Consider the following 23,028-nt stretch of genomic DNA (forward strand, 5'->3'; position numbering starts at 1 on the left):
GGAGGCGGTAACGCGCGCGGGACGCGGAGAGCGCTACAGCCGCCGGCGCCGGTGAGCGGGGCGGTCGGGACGGCGCACGGGAACCCTCCCCTCTCATTTCCTTTTCTCCTCCCCCCCCCCCCAGCACGGTTTGCCGGCCCCGCCGCGCGGAGGCCGAGCGGCTGCTTTCTTCGCAGCCCGGGGCGGCCGCTGCGGCGGGCGAGACGGGGGCGGCTCGCCGGGGAGCGGGCCGGGGCCGGGGCCGGGGCCGGGGCGGGAGGCGGCGCAGGGAGCGGGGCTGGGGCCCGAGCAACGGTGCCGGGTCTGGGCGTCCCGGCGGGAGGAGGGCAGCGGGGCTCTTGCTGAGGCCTTCCGGCGGCAGCCGTTTGTTGTGCGGTCGTTGCCTAACAACGGCGCCGCGCTTCTTAAAGGGGCCGAGCCCGGCGTGCCGCCTCTCCGGCCGGCCCGTAGCCTCCCGCGGCCACGGGCGGGCGGCAGCGCCTCACACCTGGCCCGAGGAGGGGGTTGGAGGGGGTGTCGGTGCTTCCGGGGCCGCCTGAGGAATGCAGCCGAGGAGGGGAAGGGCGGGCGCAGCAGGGCGGGACGCGGGGAGAGGCGCTTCCCCGAGCTGGTCACTCTTGGAGAAATAAATCTGATCTCCTGGCTCTGAAAATTTTCTGAAATTAATGTCTTTTTTTTTTTTTTTTTTTTTTTTTTTTTTTTTTGGACCAGAGTCCGTGTTCCGGAAAAGCAGAGAAACCCTTAGGGGGAGGGGAGTAACTGGCGAACCTCGTTGGTTGGTTGCTCTGAGGGTTAATTGCCCCCACAGCGGCGAAAACGTCGTGTTGTTTTAGTCAGTTTATTAATTGTGAGCGTCCGGACTCTGGATTTTTTTTTTTTTTTGTGCTTTTTCAGATAAGAATTAAAAAGAAACGAAGGTGTAAGATACAGCAATCATGGCTTTGACAGCAACAGCTTATTCTAAATGCTTTTCACAAGGGTAGAGAAGCAGCTAGTACTGACTGTTGTAAAAGGTTAGGAAGTTTGGGTGAAACTTTGAAAAATATTTCTTAATGACACAATTATGTGACCATATAATCTGTAGGTACAATTACTAAACGTGGTGTAAACGTAGTCACTTTTTAAAAGCACTTCTCTGCTTGCCACCCTTGCTGCAGTTCATATGGATGGGAATTGCCGTTTTGCCTGTTTTCCTCATCATATTTTAATATTATGGTGACACAGAAGACATGAACTCTGTCTACTTTTACATGCTGATTTAAAATTTTGTGCCCTGTTTTCCTGAACACATAGGAGGGGAAAGGAAAGAATAAAAAAGGAACACAGCAAACATTGCTTTAGATGGTAAAATAGATACACATTATACAGCTAGGTATAGTACATACGATACAATACATACACACATAGGTGTTTTGAATATCTTGAATACAGAGACATGCATTATTAACTCTTTTTGGGCATAGATCCAATAAAAATCTCATGTTCAAACTTGACTTTTCTTGAATATTTATGTTTTCTATTGCCTGGTATATTTGCTGAAGTTGAAGTCTGCCTAGCTGGCTCTAATTATTCAGAGTTGCTTTTGTGAAAATTCCAGTTCAAAAGGAAAAAAGGTTATAAAAAAGTAAAATCTTCTTGAAAGTAAAAATATAGAAAATATTTTTATGGGACGTTTTCAGACAGTAGTGGAGTATATAGCAGAAGTATGTTTAATGAAATTCCACTTTGAATAATACAATGTTTTGGGAATGCATATAGATCCAAGATTTAAAGATGCAAGAGCTAAAGGAAGAGCTGATCAATCATGCATTTTTTAAAAATTCTGCTTACAAAATATTCTGCTTTCCAAAAAACATGAAAAATATGTTGTTTGCACCTCATAATTTTGGGGGCATATGGTTTATCCTTGGGTTTTCAAATGTTTACAGCAGTTTCTGATATCCCCTTTTGCTCTGTGCATGTGCCCGTGGAGTACAGTCTCTACGCTTAGTTTTGAATATGCTACTTCTACTAGTAATTTCAAGGGTCTAGAAATGCACAAAATGCATTCAGACACATTATTAAACTGAAAATATATCACTTTGTTTTGAATTGAAGTGGTTTTATAGTGCCAGGCTTTACATTGGCATGTTTGTGCAGTCATATGAAGCCAGTTTGAAGTTTATGGTTTGCTGTGAGTTTAATGCTGTCACCTCTGAGACAGTTCACTGCATAACTAGGGAATGCGGTAGCACTCTTTTCAGATAGGAATGTATTGTTTGTTTATTTTTATCATGATTAGTCATGACCTCTTCACTTGATACAGTAGATGATACAATTGATTAATATTCAGTAAGATATTTGCTTACATACGGGTATATTTTCTGAACTTAGCAGTGTATGCATCACATTCAATTTGTTAGTCTTTTGCTTAGAATATTTAAGAATTTTTGATTTTTTTTCTCTTTCAGTATAATATACTATTTTAGCTTATCTCGTAAAGTTTACACTCATGCATATTTTAAGAAGATCAACTCAAGCAGAAGGATGGAAAACATAAAATGTCTAGCTATTTTCTAAGAGGCATTTGGCCACTTTTCCTGGCTATTTAGCTGTATTAAAGGGATGCTGAATCAACAGTGCTGTAGCATTGGTTGTGTCGGTGTTCTGAGCTTTCTTCACACAAAAATTGCTTGTGTAGTTCAACAGTAACTGTTTTGCCTTTGTTTTTTAATTTATTATATTGCTCTTTTGAGCAATATGATAGGAGTGCAGAATGCAAGAATATTCATTGTGTTCCTTGTGCTAGATAGAAACTATACTGCAGATACTCCTTTCCTTATACCGTCTCTCAGAATAGGTGTGATACCATTCCAATATGGTGATTTGGAAACAGTTCTAGAGTTTATAAATGTAATTGTAAATAGAGGTAAGAAATATGGGTGTTAGTCAATGAGACAATGGAAAGGCTTCTCACAGTGCCTGCTTTTCTGTGTGGTAATTTTCCTCTTGGTGGCTATGCAGCACTGGATAGGTGATGAGACCAACTTTTAAATTCTTTAGCATGACAAGTTGTTTCACCTGTTCAGAACAGGTTTTTTGTTATGTAACCTAATAGGCTAAAGAAAAATTAGTGCCTGGAAACTTACCCTCTTTTAGATTTCTTTTATCCTTTATCAGTGTGCCAAAACTAATGAGATTAAAGATTTAGGACAAATCAGATGGGGAAATTTATTTTTGGAATAGATTGTACTGTATTACCACTAGGAGTTGTAAATAAGTTGTCCTAGTTCTGCCTCCTTTGTAACAATATTATGATTCTATATTATGAATCAAGAATGGCATTAATGTAAGAGGAAAAGTTTAAAGGAATACATTTTAAGGAATACATCAAGCAGATGTATTCCTTAAATAAACTTAGCATGCAATTACTTGAAATTATTTGATGGAGTTTTGACTTTTTTCTCTTCATCTTACTTCTAGTAAGCAGTTATCTCGGTCTCTCTGGACATGTTATTTTATGTTTACCTATGTAGTCTCTTATTCTGCTGGTCTTTGAGGTGTTTTTTTTTTGTTTTGTTTTAAATTCTTTGATCCTTTTCCTGAAAGTGTTTTCTAATATACTTTTATCATTGGCCTATTGTTTACTTCATACAGTCTGTAGGTTTTAGAAAGATACTGAATTAGCCTCAATAAAACTGCTCTGTAATCTGAGTTTAGATACCAGATGTGATGGGATTGCTTAGGAACCTGCATAAGCAATCCTATTGCTTAAGTTGTGTGTGTAGTATTAGAGGGAATTGAGGGTCATAATTTTCTTCTCAGTTTCATGCTTCCTTTAAGTGTGGAATGTAACATATGGATTTTTTATCTGTAGGCTTGGTTTTACAAAAGTTCTCCTCCAGTGGAGTTGGTGAAAACGCTGAGTGGAGATTAGGATGAGTAGGCTTGTATGCAGTCATTCTTTTAGTTTTTGTCTTTCCTCTTTCCATGGGTGCTTAATATGCAGCTTTGCAGTATTTTCAGTTCTGCTAAGACTATCCTAACAAAGAATAATCAAAGTTTGAGTGTGTGCCTTTACTTCTGTGCAGTTCCATTGCCAAGAATTTGATTCACTTTAATTTTTATTTAATTATTATCTAGGAGCAGCAATGTGAAATAAATTGCATATGTAAGGTGCCAAAATTGCTGCTCTGAAGGGCTTTCAGTCAAATAGGCAAGATGCACAATTAATGGAAGAGAGGTAATCAGCTGTTCCACAGTACATGTTTTCTTACAGATAAGTCGCTTGTCTGATTGCAGGTCAATGCTGCCTGATATACTATCTTACAATTATTGCAGAATTGTAGCTGTTCTTATTGCCTCTGCTATTTTATTGGTACAGGAGGTAATGATACACTGTTGGCTCCAACTCCAGAAACACTATGCATGTGTTTTGTGATTTTTGTTGTTGTTTTGCTTTGTTGTTCTTTGTGATTTTTTTTTGTTTTGAATAAGCTTGATGATTTTTAAGACTTCTTGTGACAGTAAGTTAAGCACAGTATTGATTGTATGATTTGGTCCTTATTTTAGAGTTTATGTGTATTTTGCACTTTTTTTGTCTAATGATTCCTTTATCCTGTTTTTTTTTTTATGTTGTCTAATTTTTATTTTGTAGTTCACTGACAATAAGCTTGTGCTAGTGTGTAGTGAAAGGCCATTGGTAGACTTGCAGTTAAAAAAATCCAATCCCCCAAAACTTTGAAAAGTTAGATAAAAAGATTGGAGAAATATCTTCAGTCTTATAATCTGGAATCTTTGAATTTTCTCTCTGGTGAAACATCAAGTAATCTCCTCCATGGATGGGTTTCCTGAGTCAGGTGTTTTGTTGACCCATCAAACATCTTGTAGTTCTGAGGGAGAAACTTGAATATTACTTAACTACTGTCTTAAGCAACTGTAATTGAGCTTTAAATTTTTGAGGTTCTGATGTAAAGGCAATGTTCTATGTCTTTTCTATAACCTTAGAAATGTTGGCGGATGATTTAGACAAATCTATTGAAGATCAGAAGGCCAAGTTGGCACGAGATAAGGCAGAACTTGAAAATGATCCACCTTACATGGAAATGAGGGTAAGAGTATTAAATAGTTTTCCTGAATTTAAACACTTCTATTGCTGGGGTCTTGATTTAAGCTTGCATTTACTGCCTTTACTGTGCTGTTAAAACTGTATTTGTTGTTAAAGCATGTAGTAAAGATTTATCTATTCAAAGTAATTTTTAATTTAGATACTTTGTATCTGTATTTATGTAGATTTAAAAAAACCTGTTTGCCACCAGGCACACACAGTAACTTTTGTATTTTACAAGTGGGAGAACTCTTGTAAATGGTTATCGTTGTTCCTTCCGTCTTCCCTAGGGAAACTGACTAGCAGGGATCTGCTCAGAGCAAGTTTAAAGAGAAGGAGAATGTTTCCAGCCTATAGTTCGATAAAGTCCTAAGCTGTATGATGAAAGTGTAGTTTCAGGAAACAGGTGTGTTAAACTTGCTCTGTAATACCCTGTAATTCTTTCATAGTTTCAAGTAGGTTGCAGTACGTCAAACCAGCCCCTGTAAAAAACCAAAGAGGGTATGTGTAAAATATGAAACAATTGTGGGTTATGACATATGGTTTATGACATAAACCACAGTATATATTGTCAGCATATTTCATGACATGAAATCCATTTAATATATTGAAATATATTGAACTAATAATTTCTGCGTTGTAGGGGAGAACTAATTTTTTGGCAATGTTAGTGAAACATATAACTTGCTTAATGTGTTTATCCGGCATCACTTTCAATCTTTCTATTCTCCACTGCTAATAATTATGATGATAATGTTATTCTTATATGTGATATATCTTTTGCCTTGTGATACAGCAAATCATTTTGTTTTGTTTTCAGAATAAGGAATCAGAGAAGCTTTCTGAGACCAGCAAAATGCTAATGTCCATGGCTAAAGAAAATATACCTCCAAATAGTCAACAGAATTATCCTTTAGGTATAGTATATTTTTTTATATGTCTTCTAGATTTAAGTAGCATTTAATTACCTTTGAGATTTTTTGGAAGGGAATTACTGCTTTGAATTTTTAATTATAAGATGATCATTATAATTCAAGTGCATACCAATTCTTCAGTCTTCCAAACATCTTGGGATTGTGTGGCATTTTTTTTTAGTTACACTTTTTTTTTAAATAAGGAAAATATGCTAAGCACTTTCTTTTTCTCCATTAAAAAAAAAGCAACAACAAAACAAACAAGCAAACAAACCCCGCAAAAGCTGCTTGTCAGTCCTTGATAGACGATCTGTCCTTTCCTGTTGTATTTGGGTGGAGCAAAAGCTTTGGAGGTCCATCTTTCATCCGGACTTTACTGCAAAAGGATATGTTCCCTGTATTTGGCTCCAGGGAAGTAAAGGATGCCTTTTCTTTCAGCTTCTAAGCTTGAGTCCTGCTCCAACTTGGCTAAAATGCACACAGTTAAACTAATTTTTCTTTTAAATGCTAAGTGTCTTTTAAACGTTTAAGCATAGAGTACTAAACTGATTGTAGTCTTTTTGTAATAATGTAGTCATTTATTATACAAGGAAAGAACAAGCACTTAGTTTTGGTTGAAATCTTGACCAAGTTAAATGGTTCTGTAGGCAATATTGTTTCTCCTTAGTTACACTCGTGTAGCTCAGGTTTGTCTTGATAGCTTTAGAGCTTTTCTGTGTCCTACTTCTTGTTGATAGGTAACTCTTTTTCATGTGTAGACACTTTGGTTTTGTACCTCATTAATTTTCATACTGTGCTTACTGTAATTCTGATGTAATTCTGCAGGTTCCACTGGGAGTAAAAGCTGTCCTTTTATTTTAAAGAAGATACATCAATGGATATTTGATGTTGCATAATACCAATCTATCTTTTAAATAAGTACTCCCGCTACACTTAATATTATGTGCCCTCTATAATTTTAACAGAATTTGTGACCAGAAAAGTGCAGGTCTTAAATTAAAAAATGGAGCCTGAGCTTGTGAATCTGGGGGCCCGAACTTAGTTTAGCTACATAAATTAAAACATGTTTTTTTATAAGGATGTTGTATAAGCAGAACTTCCAGCCATCAGCAAGGCAAGCTCCTCTAAAACTCTTACAGGAAAACTTCACTAGAAGTGATAAATGATAATTGAATATTCCTTGCTGCCAGGAGTCATAATGCATAAACTTGGTTAGAGGACGGCACTTGAATAAGCATCTACCTCACGTTTTTGGTGGTTTTATTATGATCAGCAGGTTAGTCCTGTTGTTGATAATTCTTTGCTTAACTGTGGAATCGTATGATACAGAAAATAGAACACAGTAGGTAGTATCCCAATGGCTGTGACAGACCACTACATAACAGTTAATCTATTTTAACATTAAAATAATTTTATCTCTTGTTGGAGAGCTATAATAGCATGTCATGTTGTGTTTATTATTATAAATTGGACTTAACTATTGACACCTAAATATAGTAACAGACATAATGAAGGATTACAGATGAGGGGCATTCGGTGGTCTTAAATGAAAAGCAACAAGTGGGTATTGCTGTGTGGTAGTTTAACACCAGCCGCAACTAAGGACCCCACAGGCTCACTCACCGCCCTCTCAGTAGGATGAGGGGACAGAATCGGAATGGTAACAGTGAGAAAACTCATGGGTTGAGATAAAAACAGTTTAATAATTGAAATATTATAATAGTAATGTAAAGGAAAATAACAAAGAGAGAGAAATAAAACCCAAAAAAGACAAGTGATGCAAATGAAAGTAATTGCTTACCACTGACTGACTGATACCCAGCCAGTCCCTGAGCAGCAGTCCCACCCCAATCTCCTCTGTAGTTTTATTGCTGAGCATGATGTCGTATGGTATGGGATATGCCTTTGGTCAACTGGGATCAGCTGTCCCAGCTGTCTCCCATTCTGACTTCTGTGCACCCTTAGCCTGTTTCCTGGTGGGGTGCTTTAAAGCAGTGTAATTTCCTTTGGATTAAATTAGACAGGGACTTGTTCCTTGTTGTCTGCTAAGTATGTTCTATAATCCTAGCAGCAGTGTTGAGAATCGGGCTGAAAGAAGTTACGGTTATTTCTCAACATACTAAACGCAGGCAAACTTTTATGTAAAAATGCATTTAAAATCTTAACTTTTTCTAAAAAAAAAAGTTGTCAACGTGATTGTGTGTGACTAAAAGAATGTGAAATGGCAAATAAATACAGCAAATACAGAATAAACAAAAGAAGACGACCAATGAAAAAGAAAGTATATCTATTATTCCAATGGAAGAATTCAGACAAATTGTGCACAAATTTAGAATGAATGTATGTTAACTGGAAATAGGTAGTTTTCAATTATCTCTTAAATCACTACCCATAATTGTTAACTCAGTGCTTTTCTGGTGGCCAAAAAAAGGTCTTCTGTAATAAAATTAACTTTATACCCTCTTTTATTTGAATACTTCACATATTTGAATCAAAGCACTTCATTCTCACTGATCTTTTTCTGTACTGAATTTTACTGGCTTCCCTGAAGCTAACTGAATGAATCTCTGTGTCCTATTCCTCCTTACACTTAACAATTTTTTGTGGGTTGAAATGGTACATTGTTTTTTAACAGAACTCACACTCTACCTTATGTGCAAAATTAGGAGAAAAGTAATTTGCATGTTGGAGAATAAGCTCTCATGCAGGTTTTGGTTAGTAGTTGAACTCTGCAAGCTGTTTCAAAACAGTGTATGACATCTTTAGTCAGGTATTACGTCCTTTGGTTCTTCAGAACAGCAGGCTGACTCCTGTTTTGGCTCATGAGGATACATTCTGATTTAGCTGAAACTATCACAGGCTATGCCAGCTAAGTGTATTTTTACTAAGTATATTTCAACCTTTTATCTGCTTCAATAGCAGAGTGATTCCCAAATTAGCAATTTTCAGCATTTATATAATGTCATTTTTACTGTTCAGACACTGATTAATGCCCTAAACATTTGAAATACTGGAGTCAAACAATGTACCATGAAATAAATCTGGATTGATGTAAAAGTAAGTCTTGTATATCCCTCCCTTCCCTCTTACTCCTTGGTCCTCATTTTCCATAGACCACAAGATGTAGAAATGCTTTCAGAGAAGGAATAGGAAATAAAAAAGCCAAACAATTGCAATCTTTGTCTCTGGTTGTGTGGTTTTATGGGCCTCACTAGCTCTGTGTGGAGAGTGGTGAAAGTGGCTGCAGAGATGGGTTTCTGGGGCAGAGGGTATTTCTTATAAAGTACTTTAAAATGTATTTTGGGAACAACAAATAACTCTAATAGCAGTGTATTTTAAAAGTGCAGCTGTTAGGAGACCTGACAGGAATCTTGGAAAAGTACTAAATCTGTGTTTTGGGTCTACTACAATTAAAAACACTGAGGTGGAAAATAAAAACTATTATTATTCTCATATGGTCAGATTCCTTCTAGTTGTGTGGGAGCCAACATATTTTTCACATGCTTTGGGTTAAACACATGGCTTGTTGCTTTCTAGTTGCGAAGTATATTTTCTATTGTGTGATAAGCACAGCTTAAAATATCAGAGTAATTTAGAAACTAATGTGTCAAAGTATCAAAGTGTCAAATGTATGTTCTTTCAAACATGCATTGACAAAACAAAGAGTATAAAATAACCCAAATATTGTATGTATTTGTCAGTCTATCCAAATAAATTCAGTTTATGTTGCATTTTTTTTTTAGTGGGGAGAAGAAGCACAAGGACTAGAGAAAAACTAACATCCAAAAACCAATCAATTTTTCTAGAATACTTTCCACCCAACTACTCATACAGAGAAGGTGTTTTTTATTTCAGCGGCTTTGTAATTACTGGTTGCATAGTTCCTTTTTTTTTGTTGCTGATGTCTAATAAAAATTCAGATGGAACTTTTGCAGGATGTGTTTTGTATTGATACAAAATAGTAGAATAATAATATTTAACGGTGTTAAACTTTCAGGTGACTATGGCTTAAGTTTACCTCTTGGAGAAGAATATGAACGAAAAAAACATAAGCTCAAAGAGGAACTTCGACAAGATTATAGGCGATATCTTTCTCAGGTAAAGCTTCTTGTCTGGTTGCCTGAGTTTAGTGAGTCTTTTAAAAAGACTCTCTCATTTTAATTGAATGAAAATGAATAAAATGTGTGGAAAATCTTTATAAGAATGAGTTCATAATGAGTGATGGCTGATTCCAAAGACTCAAGTAAACGTAATTGCAAAATGTCACCACTAGGAAGGTTTATATATTTTAGGCTTCTACAGATCTCATTGCCATGAGACTACATATTACTTAGTACATTTTATTCTGAATACTTTTATTTATCTCTACTTCTTTCTTAGTTTCTTCTTAAATAGCACCTGTTACTTCCTTAAGTACTTACGTATTCTATGGTCTGTAATTCAGGTAAGAGTATTCCTATAATTAGTGTGACTCCATTTGACAGCTTCTTTTCAGCTTTAGAAATAAAACAACTTTGATGTTCTGCTTAGCATGTTTTATTAAATGTCACAGTAAATTTAAAATTGAAATGGCATGTATGAGATGTCATAATCTTGGAAATATTCTGTATCCTTTCTTAGTCAACCAGGAAAGAAATCAGGAACCAAATAACTTCTGTTGCCTGAAAATGCTAATTATCAGTATGTTTAGTTCTTAAAATGAAAGAATAGATTTGCTTTAAGAAAAGAAGTATTTTTTAAGTCAAATATTTTTGAATGAAAAACGCTTTTTGAATAGTATCTTTTCCCTGACTTTTAGGGTATTTCACAGGCAAAAAGAAAGGTAGGGTGCCTGCAATATCATTTTTTTTTCTTCCAGTTAGTCGCTTTTTGCTTTGTTTGAAAGCTTTGGGCTTCTCAAATTAAAAAAAAAAAAAAAAATCATTACTTTTTGTGCTTTGTGTGGTTGTGCATGCTGTAGTGATTAGTTGTGATTAACGGCCTTGTTTGCTTTGTGCAAAATGATGGCTTATATTTATTATTTTCCATTAATAAGATTTTTAAACACCTGTTGATTTCCTTTTTTTTTTTTTCCTTTGCAATTGCTATTGTTGCTGTCTAATGCTGGCTACAAAAGTTTTTTCTTTTAGTAGACATTTGCATCAAGGCTTATCAGTTACATCGATGTTATGAGTTCAGATTTTTTTGTTTTCTGTATAAAGCTGGAACAAAATAGTAAACTCTGAAATACTATAATATGTCATCAGAACTGGAGTCAGAATGTTTTTCTTCCCTATCACCTGGAAATCTCATCAGTGGTGCTTAGGAAAGCAGTAGAATCAGCTATTCAGCACCTAGTGGCCAAAATGCAAGAATACAAGTATTTTGAGGAAAAAATAATACCAGAGGCACACCTTTAAAAGCTTTGTTTAATTCAGTAATTTTTAATTATTTATATCATTATACTGTGATGTATGTATAATTTTCAAATTTAATGCTGTCCATCCAGGTTGTTAAAATTAAGCAACTTCAGTAAAGGACTAGGAGGTAATGTGGTAGAAACACAACCTTCATTTTTTTTTCTTGGGGCTTTGAATAACATGCATATGATGCAAATTAACTATATTATCATGCACTAGAATTCCTGAATAACAATAACAGCAGAATTAACTGGCTTCTTAAGCTGTGACCAGAATTATGCTTATATAATTGTTGCTTCTTGTTTAATCTTAAACTTCAGATTATTTTCAAAGTTAGAATATTATGTTAAAACTTAGTGTTTCATAATTCTCACCGAAGTACCCAAATAATACAATTTTTAACTTCTAGTGTTTTATTCTCAATTGAACTTCAGTTTTACAAATTTAAGTTTACAAGATGATTTTTTTGGGGGGGACGTAGTACACATTAACTATATAAAGTTTATAAGGCCTGGGGAAGAGAGAGGATAACAATCTCTAATTTATCTTTCCCACATAAAAAGATAGTGTGACTTCTAGCAGCTCTCAGGGATAACATTTTGGTTAATGACTTGTTTAGTCTCGCTTATGTAGAAAATGCAGTTTTTGTATCAGATTCTGATTTTTGGCAAATACATTTTAAGATCAGAGGTAATCTCTACAGTTGTGTTCAATGTGTGAAAAAAATTGCTTAATAATGAGGATTACAATTTATTTACTTTGTCTAATAAAAATAATGTAGTTCTCCATATTAATCTAGTTTTCTCAGTGCTTGAATATTTGCATGGTTATGAAATCCCTTAAATCTTTTAATGTGTAGTTGTGAAATATAGTTCATAATGATGTGGTTTTGTACTGGAACAGGTAGAGCTGTTACCTGTTGACATGCCTCTAAGCCTTTAGGCTATGTTATGACATAGATAATGGAAGGAAACAATGCTAGTGAAAGACCGTATCTAACCCATTCCCTCATCAGCCCATGTCACACAAATAGATGATCTTTTTATTAAAGATAATAGGATTTATAAAACATAGTTGATTGAGACTGGCCTGGGGATACTTTTAGTAAATGAGTGATGTATGAAGAAGCCACTAGGTATGGAAGCTAAGGGCTTGTACTAGCGTTGGTGTTTGATTGGAAAGGCTGATCCTTTGAATTGCTGTGCAGTCCTGTTCCCAAGCAGTGGCCCAGGGAGCTATATGGAGCAACAAGGTAGTGTTTTCAATGGAAAGTTCTGTTCTGAAAGTCACTGATGGTCCATAAAGAATTACAAGGTTTGGTGATATGTCATTATCCTGAAAAGTTTAGGTACTGCTGTTGTAGAAAACAGATAGTGTTGAGATGCTGAGTGGTGGCTGTGCTAGTGTTAGCATGGATTCCATCTGTTAAAATAAGAGGTAGACATACCTTTTCTGCAGTTAGAAAAAGCAATGTTTTGTCATAACTAAGTGCCTCAAAAATCCTCTTATGCTTGCATAGATGCTTGTGCTTATACTACTTGGTCACAGGAGAATTGAGGAATGGTGGGTTTTTTTGGAATAAAAATATATTTTCTTAATATACAGAGACTAACTTAAGTAATCCTTGAAACAGTGTAACAGGGAAGAAGTGACAAACACTTTCAGACTTCAGCTTAAAGCTTGACAAAGCCCTTTATGCTCTGCATTCCTTGACTTCACTTCATTCGTCTGTTCAAGAACATCCTACATTTTCAAAATGTGAAGGTTGTCGTCAGTCTTTATTTCATTAAATTGATCAGATTTATTTCAGAAAATATAGTTCCTAGCAACAATTTAGCAAGTAAGATTTGGTATTTAGAAATATATTGAATGATTTTCATTTTCTTTTAATGTAGAAAAATTATCTGACTACTGGTGAAGTAGATCCGTATACTCAGGGATTATCTCTTCCTATTGATGAGCGAAGGTCTGCCAAGGTAAATATTTGGAGGAAATTAAGTGGTGTATAACTTGAAAATAAAGCTGGATGTTTAAACTGTTGTGGAAAAATTATTTCCACTTAAGTTTTTTTTGTTTGGTTGGGGTTTTTTTTGCATTGTTTACAAATGAACATTTTTGCTGTCATTAGAATAGTTTTCAGAAAAGTAAAGTCTGTAAATTTTGTTGTTGTTTTTAAATTTTTAATCCTAGGTTACCTGTACTCTTAATTTGTAGATAATTAGATGTGTAATTCTATATTGATACTAGTTTGAGGTTTGCTACTTCTAATTCACACCTGCAGGGAACTTGACGTGTTCAAAAGCTCTGGTGGTTCCACTTGGCTTTTGTTCAGCAATAAATATTAATATATTAATATATATCTATATATATCTAATAAAGAACACTGTTTTTTCTTGTACTTATATAGTTTTTTTAATTTATTATTCTTCTTACTGCAGCCTGGTGATAATTTTAAATGTATTTGCTTGTAGTTGTTTCTACAGGGATATTCTTACCAGTTCCTATCAGAACTAATGGAAGCGTGCTTTCTGCTGTACACAGATTGTTTTGATGTCTTTGTGTACACTTAACCTACCTCATCCTCCTACACTTATCTTCATGTGATTCTTTTTTTTTAACAGATAAATCCAGGAATCTAAATAAAAGTTGATCTGGTATTTCACATATTGCCTGCTGTTATTACAGGAATCTTCCCAATTTCCAATCTTTCTTGCAGAGTGCAGATACCAATGTGTTCTGTGAAAGGAGTACACATTCTCCCTCTGCATTTAGCCCCTTTGATCTCCCTGAGGTTTCTTATCAGTTTATGGTCTTGCTTTCATACGTTGGAGAGAGATACCAGCCATAACAGTCTCTCTGCTCTTGGAGGTTCATGGGGGTTAGAATATGAAGATGCAACATGCATGTGTGGATTTTCTTAACCTCTCATCCATTCCTCTGATGCATAGTATGGTTTTGTGAAAGCCTAAGTCAGTCCTACAGGAGTTACCTCTCCTCCTGCCTTCACACCGTTGGCCTTATATTCGCAGTTCCTTTCTTATGTTTGCTTGTAAATTAATCTGGGAAGTTGAAGCAGCAGAAACATTGTAATTTAGCAAATATTTTTGCTGATTCAACAAACACTACTGGTTGGTTGTTAGCATCAGTGAAACCCCAGTGGAGACTAGATTGTTGCACTCTTGGGGGTTTTATTTGTTTTTTTAATCTATGTTGCCTTGGAGTTGCATTGTTGCTCTGTGTTTGGGGCCACTGTCACTGTAATCTGGTGCAAGACTTCTGCTATGGAATGTGTTGGTCTTGCCCCTGCTGTGCTTCCTTATGCTTTCTGCCTCTCTTGTTCTGGCAATAATGTTTGGCCATATGAGGAGCCAGGTGAGAACTCAATAACTGAAAATTGCTGTTATGAAAAAGCCCCAATCTCCAAATAATAGAATTGTTAAAAATAAAGGGAGGCAGCAAGAATGAAATGCCCAGGAAGGGGAAAGGACTTCTTCTCAGTGGCAGCATGCATTTGTGCGGAGTTTACATTAGCTTCAAGTTCCCGTCAACTTTGTGTTAACCCTTGCAAATCTGTGTGCTGAAACAGTGAAAGATAAAGTATTTTTGATTAATCCTGTGGAAATTAAAGATGTATGTGGACTGGGAACATGCCTGATCGTTGATGGTTTAGTATCATAGCAGCTCAACGTTCGTTGAGATTTTCTGTGCAAGTGCATTGTATCCTTTTTGCCTATTTATTGATTGCTATCATAGAACCTAAAAGCTGCCAGAAGATGTCACACTCTGCCCTGCTAAACTGTTAGCCTCTAGGCAGATAATGATTAGATGTTAACATTTACATTGTGTTTTCCTCTGTTAGGTGAAATGTGCAGTCACACAGCATATTGAATTTTCTGCTGAGTGTTTTGCCACCTGTTGATGACAATGCTAGTTTCTCAGCTTTGGAAAATACCCCTCAGGCACCTTTCATAGATGTCTGCAGGTTTTATATTGTCATTGTCAGAAAACCTATAGACACAAATTCTGGAAAAAAAATCAGTTTGGGGAGCATTGGTTTCATTTGCAAAACTATCACTAAGCTGGTATTTCCATGGTGTTTGAGATATAAATTATTTTTGTTTGAAACTTGATCATGGAAAAGTAAATTTATATATAATGTTCAGATTTTTTAAAACCTTTTGCTTTTTTAATGGAAAATACTGCAGTAGAGAAGAGCATGATTTGTAATATAATTATCTTTATTCCTTTATACAATGGTTAGAATGAGGTAGTATAAGAGATGCCCCATGCTCTAAGCATAAGGTACTAATATCAGGAAATAGTGCAAATTAGAGTTTACTTTACCTGGAGACTTTGTATTTCGTATTATAATGTCAGCCTGTTGATGTACAATTCCTGCATATTTTTAGACCTGAGCAAGCTGATTATAAATATTGTCACCTTGCAAAAGCAGCTAGGACAAGGTGGATACATCTTTTTTTTCTCAGTTTTCCTAAGAACTGTTCCTTTTCTTTGCACTTTTGACTCATTTTGCAGTCATCTTAACTACCCATTCGAATTTGACGGTTCAAGTTATATGCTAAACTGTTATACGCTAGGACACATCTTGTTTACATGTGTATTTGTTGTCCTGTTTTAATTGAGTGGGGCAAGTCACAACTAACCTTAATGCAAAAAAAAATAATTGTATGTACAAAAGTCACCTGTAAATACATTCAGATTGGAAATTAGAAGGTGATTTCTAATTGTCAAAGGAGTGAGCCTTTGGAACAATTTTGGAATAAGTTTAGCAGGAGGAAACCTAACTGGTTTTAAGATGGAAGTTGATATACAGTAGTGTTACTGGGGACTAGACTTCATGCCCAAGAAGCTGACTTCTACTGACAGATTTCAGATTAAGAGCACGTACTACATTTAAGAATAAACAAAAACCTCAAAGCAATTCAAGCCCTATGTATACATCACAAAGAAGGGGGAGGGCAAACACATGGCTCGTATGTATTCATTTAATACTGCAGTTCTATGAAGTTAAAAGCTGCTCCTCAAAAATGCAAAATTATGATGCCCTTTTCAATGCCTGTTTTAGGAGAAACTACGGCTTGAAAGAAACAAGGAGTACAATCAGTATCTCAGGGATAAAGAAGAATGGAATGAAAGGCTAAGGAAATTAGGGAAGAAAAACACAGAGGTAATACAGTTTTACTGAAGCTGATACAAAGAACATCATAAATGATCTTGTCAATTGTTTTATTGATGAAGACATACAAAGCAAGACAAAATAAGCAAAGAATTTCGTTCAAATTAGGCCAGAGTTTTATTAATATATCTAGAAAGTCCTGGTTATGAGTCATACAGTACAGTTCTTGATTTCTACTTTAGTTCTGTCTATCTGGTAGAAGGATGCTTTCATTCTTCTGTGTGTCTGAAGCAAGCCCCTGGATTATTCTTGGTGATAAAAGTGGTGACCAAAAAAGCTGTCTCATTGTACAAAATGTTGAGCTCCACACGGTGTTCTTTTGCTTTAATTTGTAGCTGCTTTTTCCTCAGGCTGTGTCTAGTTCATGAGAAAGTAAGGCAAGTGCTAGCTGTCAAATATATGGACCTGTGCAATTGTGAATCAAAAAAAAGTCTTTAATACTGAAAATGAACTAGACACATGCATAATTGAACTCAGATTCTGAGCTGAGGCCTTTAATTTGTGTGGCAGTAGGCAGCTAAGCACCATGCAGCTGCCCGCTCCCTCCCCCTTCATGGTGGGATGAGGAAGAGAATCAGAAGGTAAAGTTGAGAAAACTTGTGGGTCGAGATAAAGATAATAGGCAAAGCAAAAGCTGCACGTGCAAGCAAAGCAAAATCAGGAATTCATTCACTACCCACTGGCAGGCAGGTATTCAGCCATCCCGCAGAAAGCAGGGCTCCATCACACCTAATGATTGCTTGTGAGGACAAACATCATACCCCAAATGCCTTTCCCTTCCTTCTTCTTCACTGAACTTTTGTTGCTGAGTGCAATGTCATACAGTATGGGATGTACCTTTGGTCAGTTGTGGTCAGCTGTCCTGACTATATCTCCTCCCAACTTCTTGTGCACCCCCAGACCGCTCGTTAGCGGGATGATGTGAGAAGCAGAAAAGGCCTTGATGCTGTGTTAGCACTGTTCAGCAGTAACAAAAACATCCCTGTATTATCAACACTGTTTTTATCACAAATTTAAAACATAGCCCTATACAAGCTACTATGAAGAAATTTAACTCTGTCCCAGTCAAAAGCAGTACAACAGTCAACTGGGGTTTTTTAGCTCTAATTAGCATTGTTGTGAGTCCCTTTTTTTAGTAATCTGGAAGCAATATATTAATCTGAGAAAGCCTCTGTACTGGTTGTTAATTGTAAGATTTTGTGTAAGATGGGTAGATTTTCTTTTTTAAATATTATTGCCTTTAGTGATGGACTTCAATAACTTGGAACTTTCATCTGATGCAGGTTTGATTTAAGAGGCCTTTAAACTTTTTTTTTTTAATATGGAAATTCTTAAGTGTACTGCACTGTGAGAGCTAGGTTGTTCTGTGAAGGGACTTGTATTTGTACTCACGACAGCTGAAAGTTTATTGCCTTTCTTAGAACAGTTGGCACGTGCAAATACCCATGTATTCATAAGTTCTATCTAAAAGACTGTTTCTTGTCTGTCTCCAGAAAGATTGTTGTCTTATGAGAAATATCTTTTCCTCCAAGTGCATTGGAGTGTCGTATAGTTGAAAACCAATTTGTGAATACAGCTATAAGACAGTATTTGGGCATCCTTTAGATGTTGGAATTCAATATCTGATTCTTACTGGCTTCTTCAAGGGTTGGAGTGCTACACAACAGGGATCTGTAGGAAATATATGGGAAAAATGCAGCTTACGTTTTTGTAACTGAGTCTATAAATCTCTAAAGATTTTTCTACATGTTTAGGTGTTTATAAGAACAAACAGGAAAAAAAGCTGGTGAGGATTTGTTGAGGTTCTTCCATCTCTGAGGGATATTTGACTATGAGTGTGAGTCAAATGAATGGGTCTCATGATTAACATATGTGACCCCAAAAGTTTGATCCAACAGTTAGATAATCATAGGATAAATTTCAGTTGCAATGAACTTCTGAAAGTCAGGTAGTACAGTCTCCTGCTCAGAGCAGGGTTAGCTTCACAGTTAGATCAGGTTGGTCAGGCCTTGTCCGGTTGAGTTTTAAGCATGGAGAATCCACAGTTCTGCTGGGCAACCTGGTCCGCTGCTTAACAGCTTGATCTGAACTTCTTTCCTTCCATATCCCATTGGAATTTCCTTTGCTGCAACTTGTGACCATTGGTTCTTTGAAAATCATGGTTCTGGCATTTCTGTAACCACCCACAAGGTGGAAACTGCAGTCACTAGTTCCTACAGCCCTCATACATACCTTCCTTAATGTCCTTCTTCCAGGTTGAACAAACCCAGCTATGTCAGCTTCTCCTTTATGAGCTCAAGTGCCTTAACCATCTCTGTAGCCATCCTCTGCACTTTTTCCAGTTTGTCAGTGTCCCTGGGGAAGTGGGAAGCACTAAACCAGAACCTGAATACTGAACAAATACTGAGCAGAGGAGAAGGATCACTTCCCTTGACCTCCTGACAACACTCTTGCTAATGCAGCCCAGGATGCGGTTGGCTGTTCTCACTGGAAGGGTGTGCTGCTGACTCGTGTTCAACTAGTTGCCCACTGCTAACCCAGGACGTTTTCTACAAAATCGTTTTCTAGATGGTCAGTGCCCAGCCTGTACTGGTGCATGGCATTATTCTGTCTCAGATGTAGAATTTTGCATTTGCATTTGTTGATCTTTGTGAGCTTTTTGCCAGCATATTTCTCCAGCTTGCCAAGACCCTTCTTAGTGTCAGTCGTACCCTCTAGTATATTGATCCCTCTTCCCAGTTTGGTGTTATTTGCATCTTTAATTTATTTTCTGTTACATTTTGTAAAGAATGAGTTATTTTAATCTTTGTTCTATAGATGAAAGATTAGGGTGTAGAAATACTACAGGATTTATCCAAAGCCATGTTGTTTGCTAGAACTGTGTATTGAACACATGTTCCAGTGTGTCATAGGGTTGTTTTTTATCCATTAAACTATCTTTTCTCATAGAGACTTCTCCTGGAGAGCAAAGAAATAGATTAAGAAATGGTCAGGTTAAAAGGTTGTGCTCATAGGTAAGACATATTACAAACTTGCCTGAATCTGAATAAAGATATCTAGTCTCTTGATAAGGTATAAAGTTCAGTGCTTTTTAATTCTTTGCACCTCTGAAGCTGAAGGTCAAATTGGAGTTCGTAAAAGGCCCATCCAGGATAGCCATTCTTCTGAAAAACATTAGATAAAAGAAAGAATGTTTTTTTTCCCTGAAGAAAAAAAGAAAATCCCTAGCTTTTAAGCCCTCCTTGAAGTATTTTCTTGCTCACCTCCTACCTTTTCTCCAGTACCTGTTTAGGAATTGTTTGAAGAAATACAAACCCTTGTTTTTGCTCAATGTGATTTGTTTATATTCAGATCTTTTAATTTTTTTTTTCCATTAAACAGAATGAGATGGACAGGAATAAAAACACTATTGCTGTTACCAGGCTCCAGCCAGAACTACATACAGAAGTACAGCCCTGTAATACAGGTGTAGAACCTCACAAGAAGGATGCCTTTACTTCTACAGAAGGTTATGAAGAGCTGCTAAATAAGAGATGGCTGGAGGAAGACAGGTATCATAGGTTAGATGATGAGGTTGAATTAAGAAGTCGACTATTAAATAAAAGACTTGATGAAGATTTGGATGTTCCCAGTCGAAGACATCGTGGATTTGCTAGCCAATCTGTAATTCCTACTAGGAAGCATCACAGACTTGATGAGGATCGTGATTTTGGTAGAAGATACTACAGAATGGACTATGATCCTGAGATAAGTGAAGAAATGGAGCCTAGATTTAGATGTGAAAGCGCTTATGACAGAAAAACTCCCCGGGTTTTTTATGCTGAAAGGTATTCTTAATTCAATTTTCTCCTTTATTTCTGTAGTGCTTGTTGACAACCATAGTTTGCTTTCATTGAAAATTAGACAGGATTCATGTGTGAAAGTAGGATTTTTTGTACTTACTTTAAAAAGGAACTTTGCAATAATTTTTAGAAAAAAATATTTAAAAATTGGACCAGTACCTGAGACTATATATCATACGTTAGGGAACATTTTATATAGTATGGCAAACCAAGGAGACTAGAGAAATTGCCCCAGAAAAAGAAGTGCAGAATTTGTTTTTGTAAGAGTAGTTTGCCAGAAAAAAATTAGTGTTTGAGAGCAAACCCCTGTTCTGGGAACCCAAGATTACATGCATTTTCTTAGTCTGTAATAGCACATCAGTTTTCAATTCAGATTCCAAAATTGGTTTGAACTTCAATTTTTGGTGCAAGCATTTCTAACACAGAAATGTAAAAATGTATTTTTTAAAAAATCCTCTTTTTTACTGCACGTCTTGCTAAACGGCAGACTTTAAACATATGCGTAGTTGAACCAAATCCTGGTGGTGTTAATAGGTGCTAATCTCAGTAATAACTACACAGTTTGAATAAATATTTAAGAAAACACAAACCAAATCAAGGAGGGTGTTTTAGATAAATCATTCTGGAAAAAAACTGCTGTTATGCGCTGTTCATTATGAAATATTCTTTACTATGTTAACTGATAAAACAGTTTGGTTACTTTGACATAAATTGTTAATTTTTCTCTTCTGGCTTACTCATTTAAAAGAAGAAAAAAAAAAATATAACCTTCCCAATCACTCACAGTTTGGCAGTCTGGCCACCTTTGGTTATTCCATTACAAGAACCAGTTGCTTGCAAAAACAGATGGGTTGTGGTGTGAAATAGTACCAAACTTGAAACAGATGTGCTTTATAAACCTAAATTCAAATGAAATAAAGCAGTATAAAGCAGTAAAGTTTCTTGTAAATAAATTTTAAAAAGATGCTTCTAGAGTGTTCATTTGTTCCCTTTACAGATCGTGGGAACATGAGTGCTGTAGATGCTTTTTTTTTTTCTTGCCTCGGTGTTTAGGCTGTTGCCAGAATTATTTTACTGCAGTTGGTTCAGTGAAGGAAACACCACTGTCTTTCCCTTGTTAGGCAAAATAATATTTTTATTTTTTTTTATTCTAGAATTAACATTTCTAGAAAAAACAGAAGGCAAATTGTACTACTCAACAGTGTTAAATATTACAATCTTGTTTTGTTGTTAATTGCTTCTGGCCTGGTTAAATGATCTTTTGAGTCAGTGTTTACAAGGCTAATTTACTGGTAGCACTATAAATTAGTAACTGGGAAAAACAGACCCTAAAATGCTCTTCTACTGCAAAAACATTTTCTAAATTGAATGAAGTCATGCTTCTTTTCCAGTTTCAAATGCCAATAGAGTTAAAATAACTTCTCTACAAAAATAGCTTTTGGTATTTTTTCTCAGTCTTTAAAAAAAAAAAAAAAACATAAAGGAATTAAGTAACTATGGAGAAAATGAAATGTCTGGAAGCATTTGGAAGATGCAGACTAAAAAAATGGGTTATTTCAGAGTTTCAGATTGTATGTTCAGATGTGCTTCTAAAAGCATGTATTTATTCATACAGTGTTTCTGAAAAAGACTATCAAATGGAAACAGTGGTTAAATAGATAGCAGGAACAAGATTGCCTGTTTTTTTCTGAATGAGATTCAGAGAAGAGAATGTAAAATACAAAAATTGTTCCATCCTGTAGTGTGATATTGGTAGAAATGAGCAAAGGAGGTTTTAGCGTAGGGTCTTCTTGTCCTACAACTTTTCAGAAAGAAAAATATTAGAGGCTTGACTTGGTGTCTAACAAAGATAACCAAAATGTCCATATTTGAGACTAACAGCAATGTTAATCCTCTATGTTAATTAACACCCAGAAGAATAATGTTCTCTTTTTACTAGGTAGCTATTTGGCACTGTCTAATGCAATTGCACATGGTCTAATATTTAAATAAAAATGACCATTTGATAAAGTTGGAGGGTTTACCTTTTTTCTTGAAGAATATATATAGAATTATATATGTAAAATATTAGCAAGGATGGTGTTTGAACCAACAGTAGACAGTGTCATGTTAAATAGAAATATACTAGTTCTTAGTTATTCCAGACAACACTGATAGTGCTTATGAAAATGTCTGTGACCAATATATCACTAGGCAATTCATTGCTTATTTGGAGAGGCCTCTGAAACAGTTTTAGTCCCAGTTTTCTTTTAAAAGCAAGTATAGAGAATAGTCTTAAATCTTTGTTACTGGCAAGCTTGGTGCATCTTCTTAAAAGAAGTTGCTGGACCGTCACCTGAATTACCTGAACTTAAATTTGTACATAAAATTAAGGTTTGGGTTTTTTGGTGTGTATTTTCTACTTTCCTGAATTTTTATTGAAAGTTACTTTTTTAAAAAATTTTATTAAATGTGCTTTGTAATCTTTTTTTTTTCCTTCGCAAGGAGCTCTGCTTAATCTTTTAGGAACTATATTCAGTGTCTCTTCAAGGAGGAACACATCTATTGGTTACTGACAGTCAGCTTCTGAAGAGTTAGCATTTTTTTTCTA

General features: G+C 36.0%; 1 protein-coding gene across 1 annotated transcript in view; it reads left to right on the forward strand.

Annotated features, from left to right (window-relative positions):
* Positions 1-4,986: 4,986 nt before the first annotated feature.
* The window catches only part of CSPP1 (centrosome and spindle pole associated protein 1), a 64,576-nt gene continuing 46,534 nt past the window's right edge, over positions 4,987-23,028 (forward strand). Inside the window, exons 1-7 of the mRNA XM_082479082.1 lie at positions 4,987-5,090; positions 5,907-6,003; positions 9,998-10,098; positions 10,799-10,822; positions 13,295-13,375; positions 16,486-16,587; positions 19,978-20,423. Coding sequence (XP_082335208.1) covers positions 4,989-5,090; positions 5,907-6,003; positions 9,998-10,098; positions 10,799-10,822; positions 13,295-13,375; positions 16,486-16,587; positions 19,978-20,423 — 953 coding nt within the window. The 5' untranslated portion in view covers positions 4,987-4,988. The remainder of the gene's footprint in view (positions 5,091-5,906; positions 6,004-9,997; positions 10,099-10,798; positions 10,823-13,294; positions 13,376-16,485; positions 16,588-19,977; positions 20,424-23,028) is intronic.

Source organism: Vanellus vanellus (assembly GCF_965231255.1).
Source record: "Vanellus vanellus genome assembly, chromosome: 2".
Lineage (NCBI taxonomy): Eukaryota > Metazoa > Chordata > Aves > Charadriiformes > Charadriidae > Vanellus > Vanellus vanellus.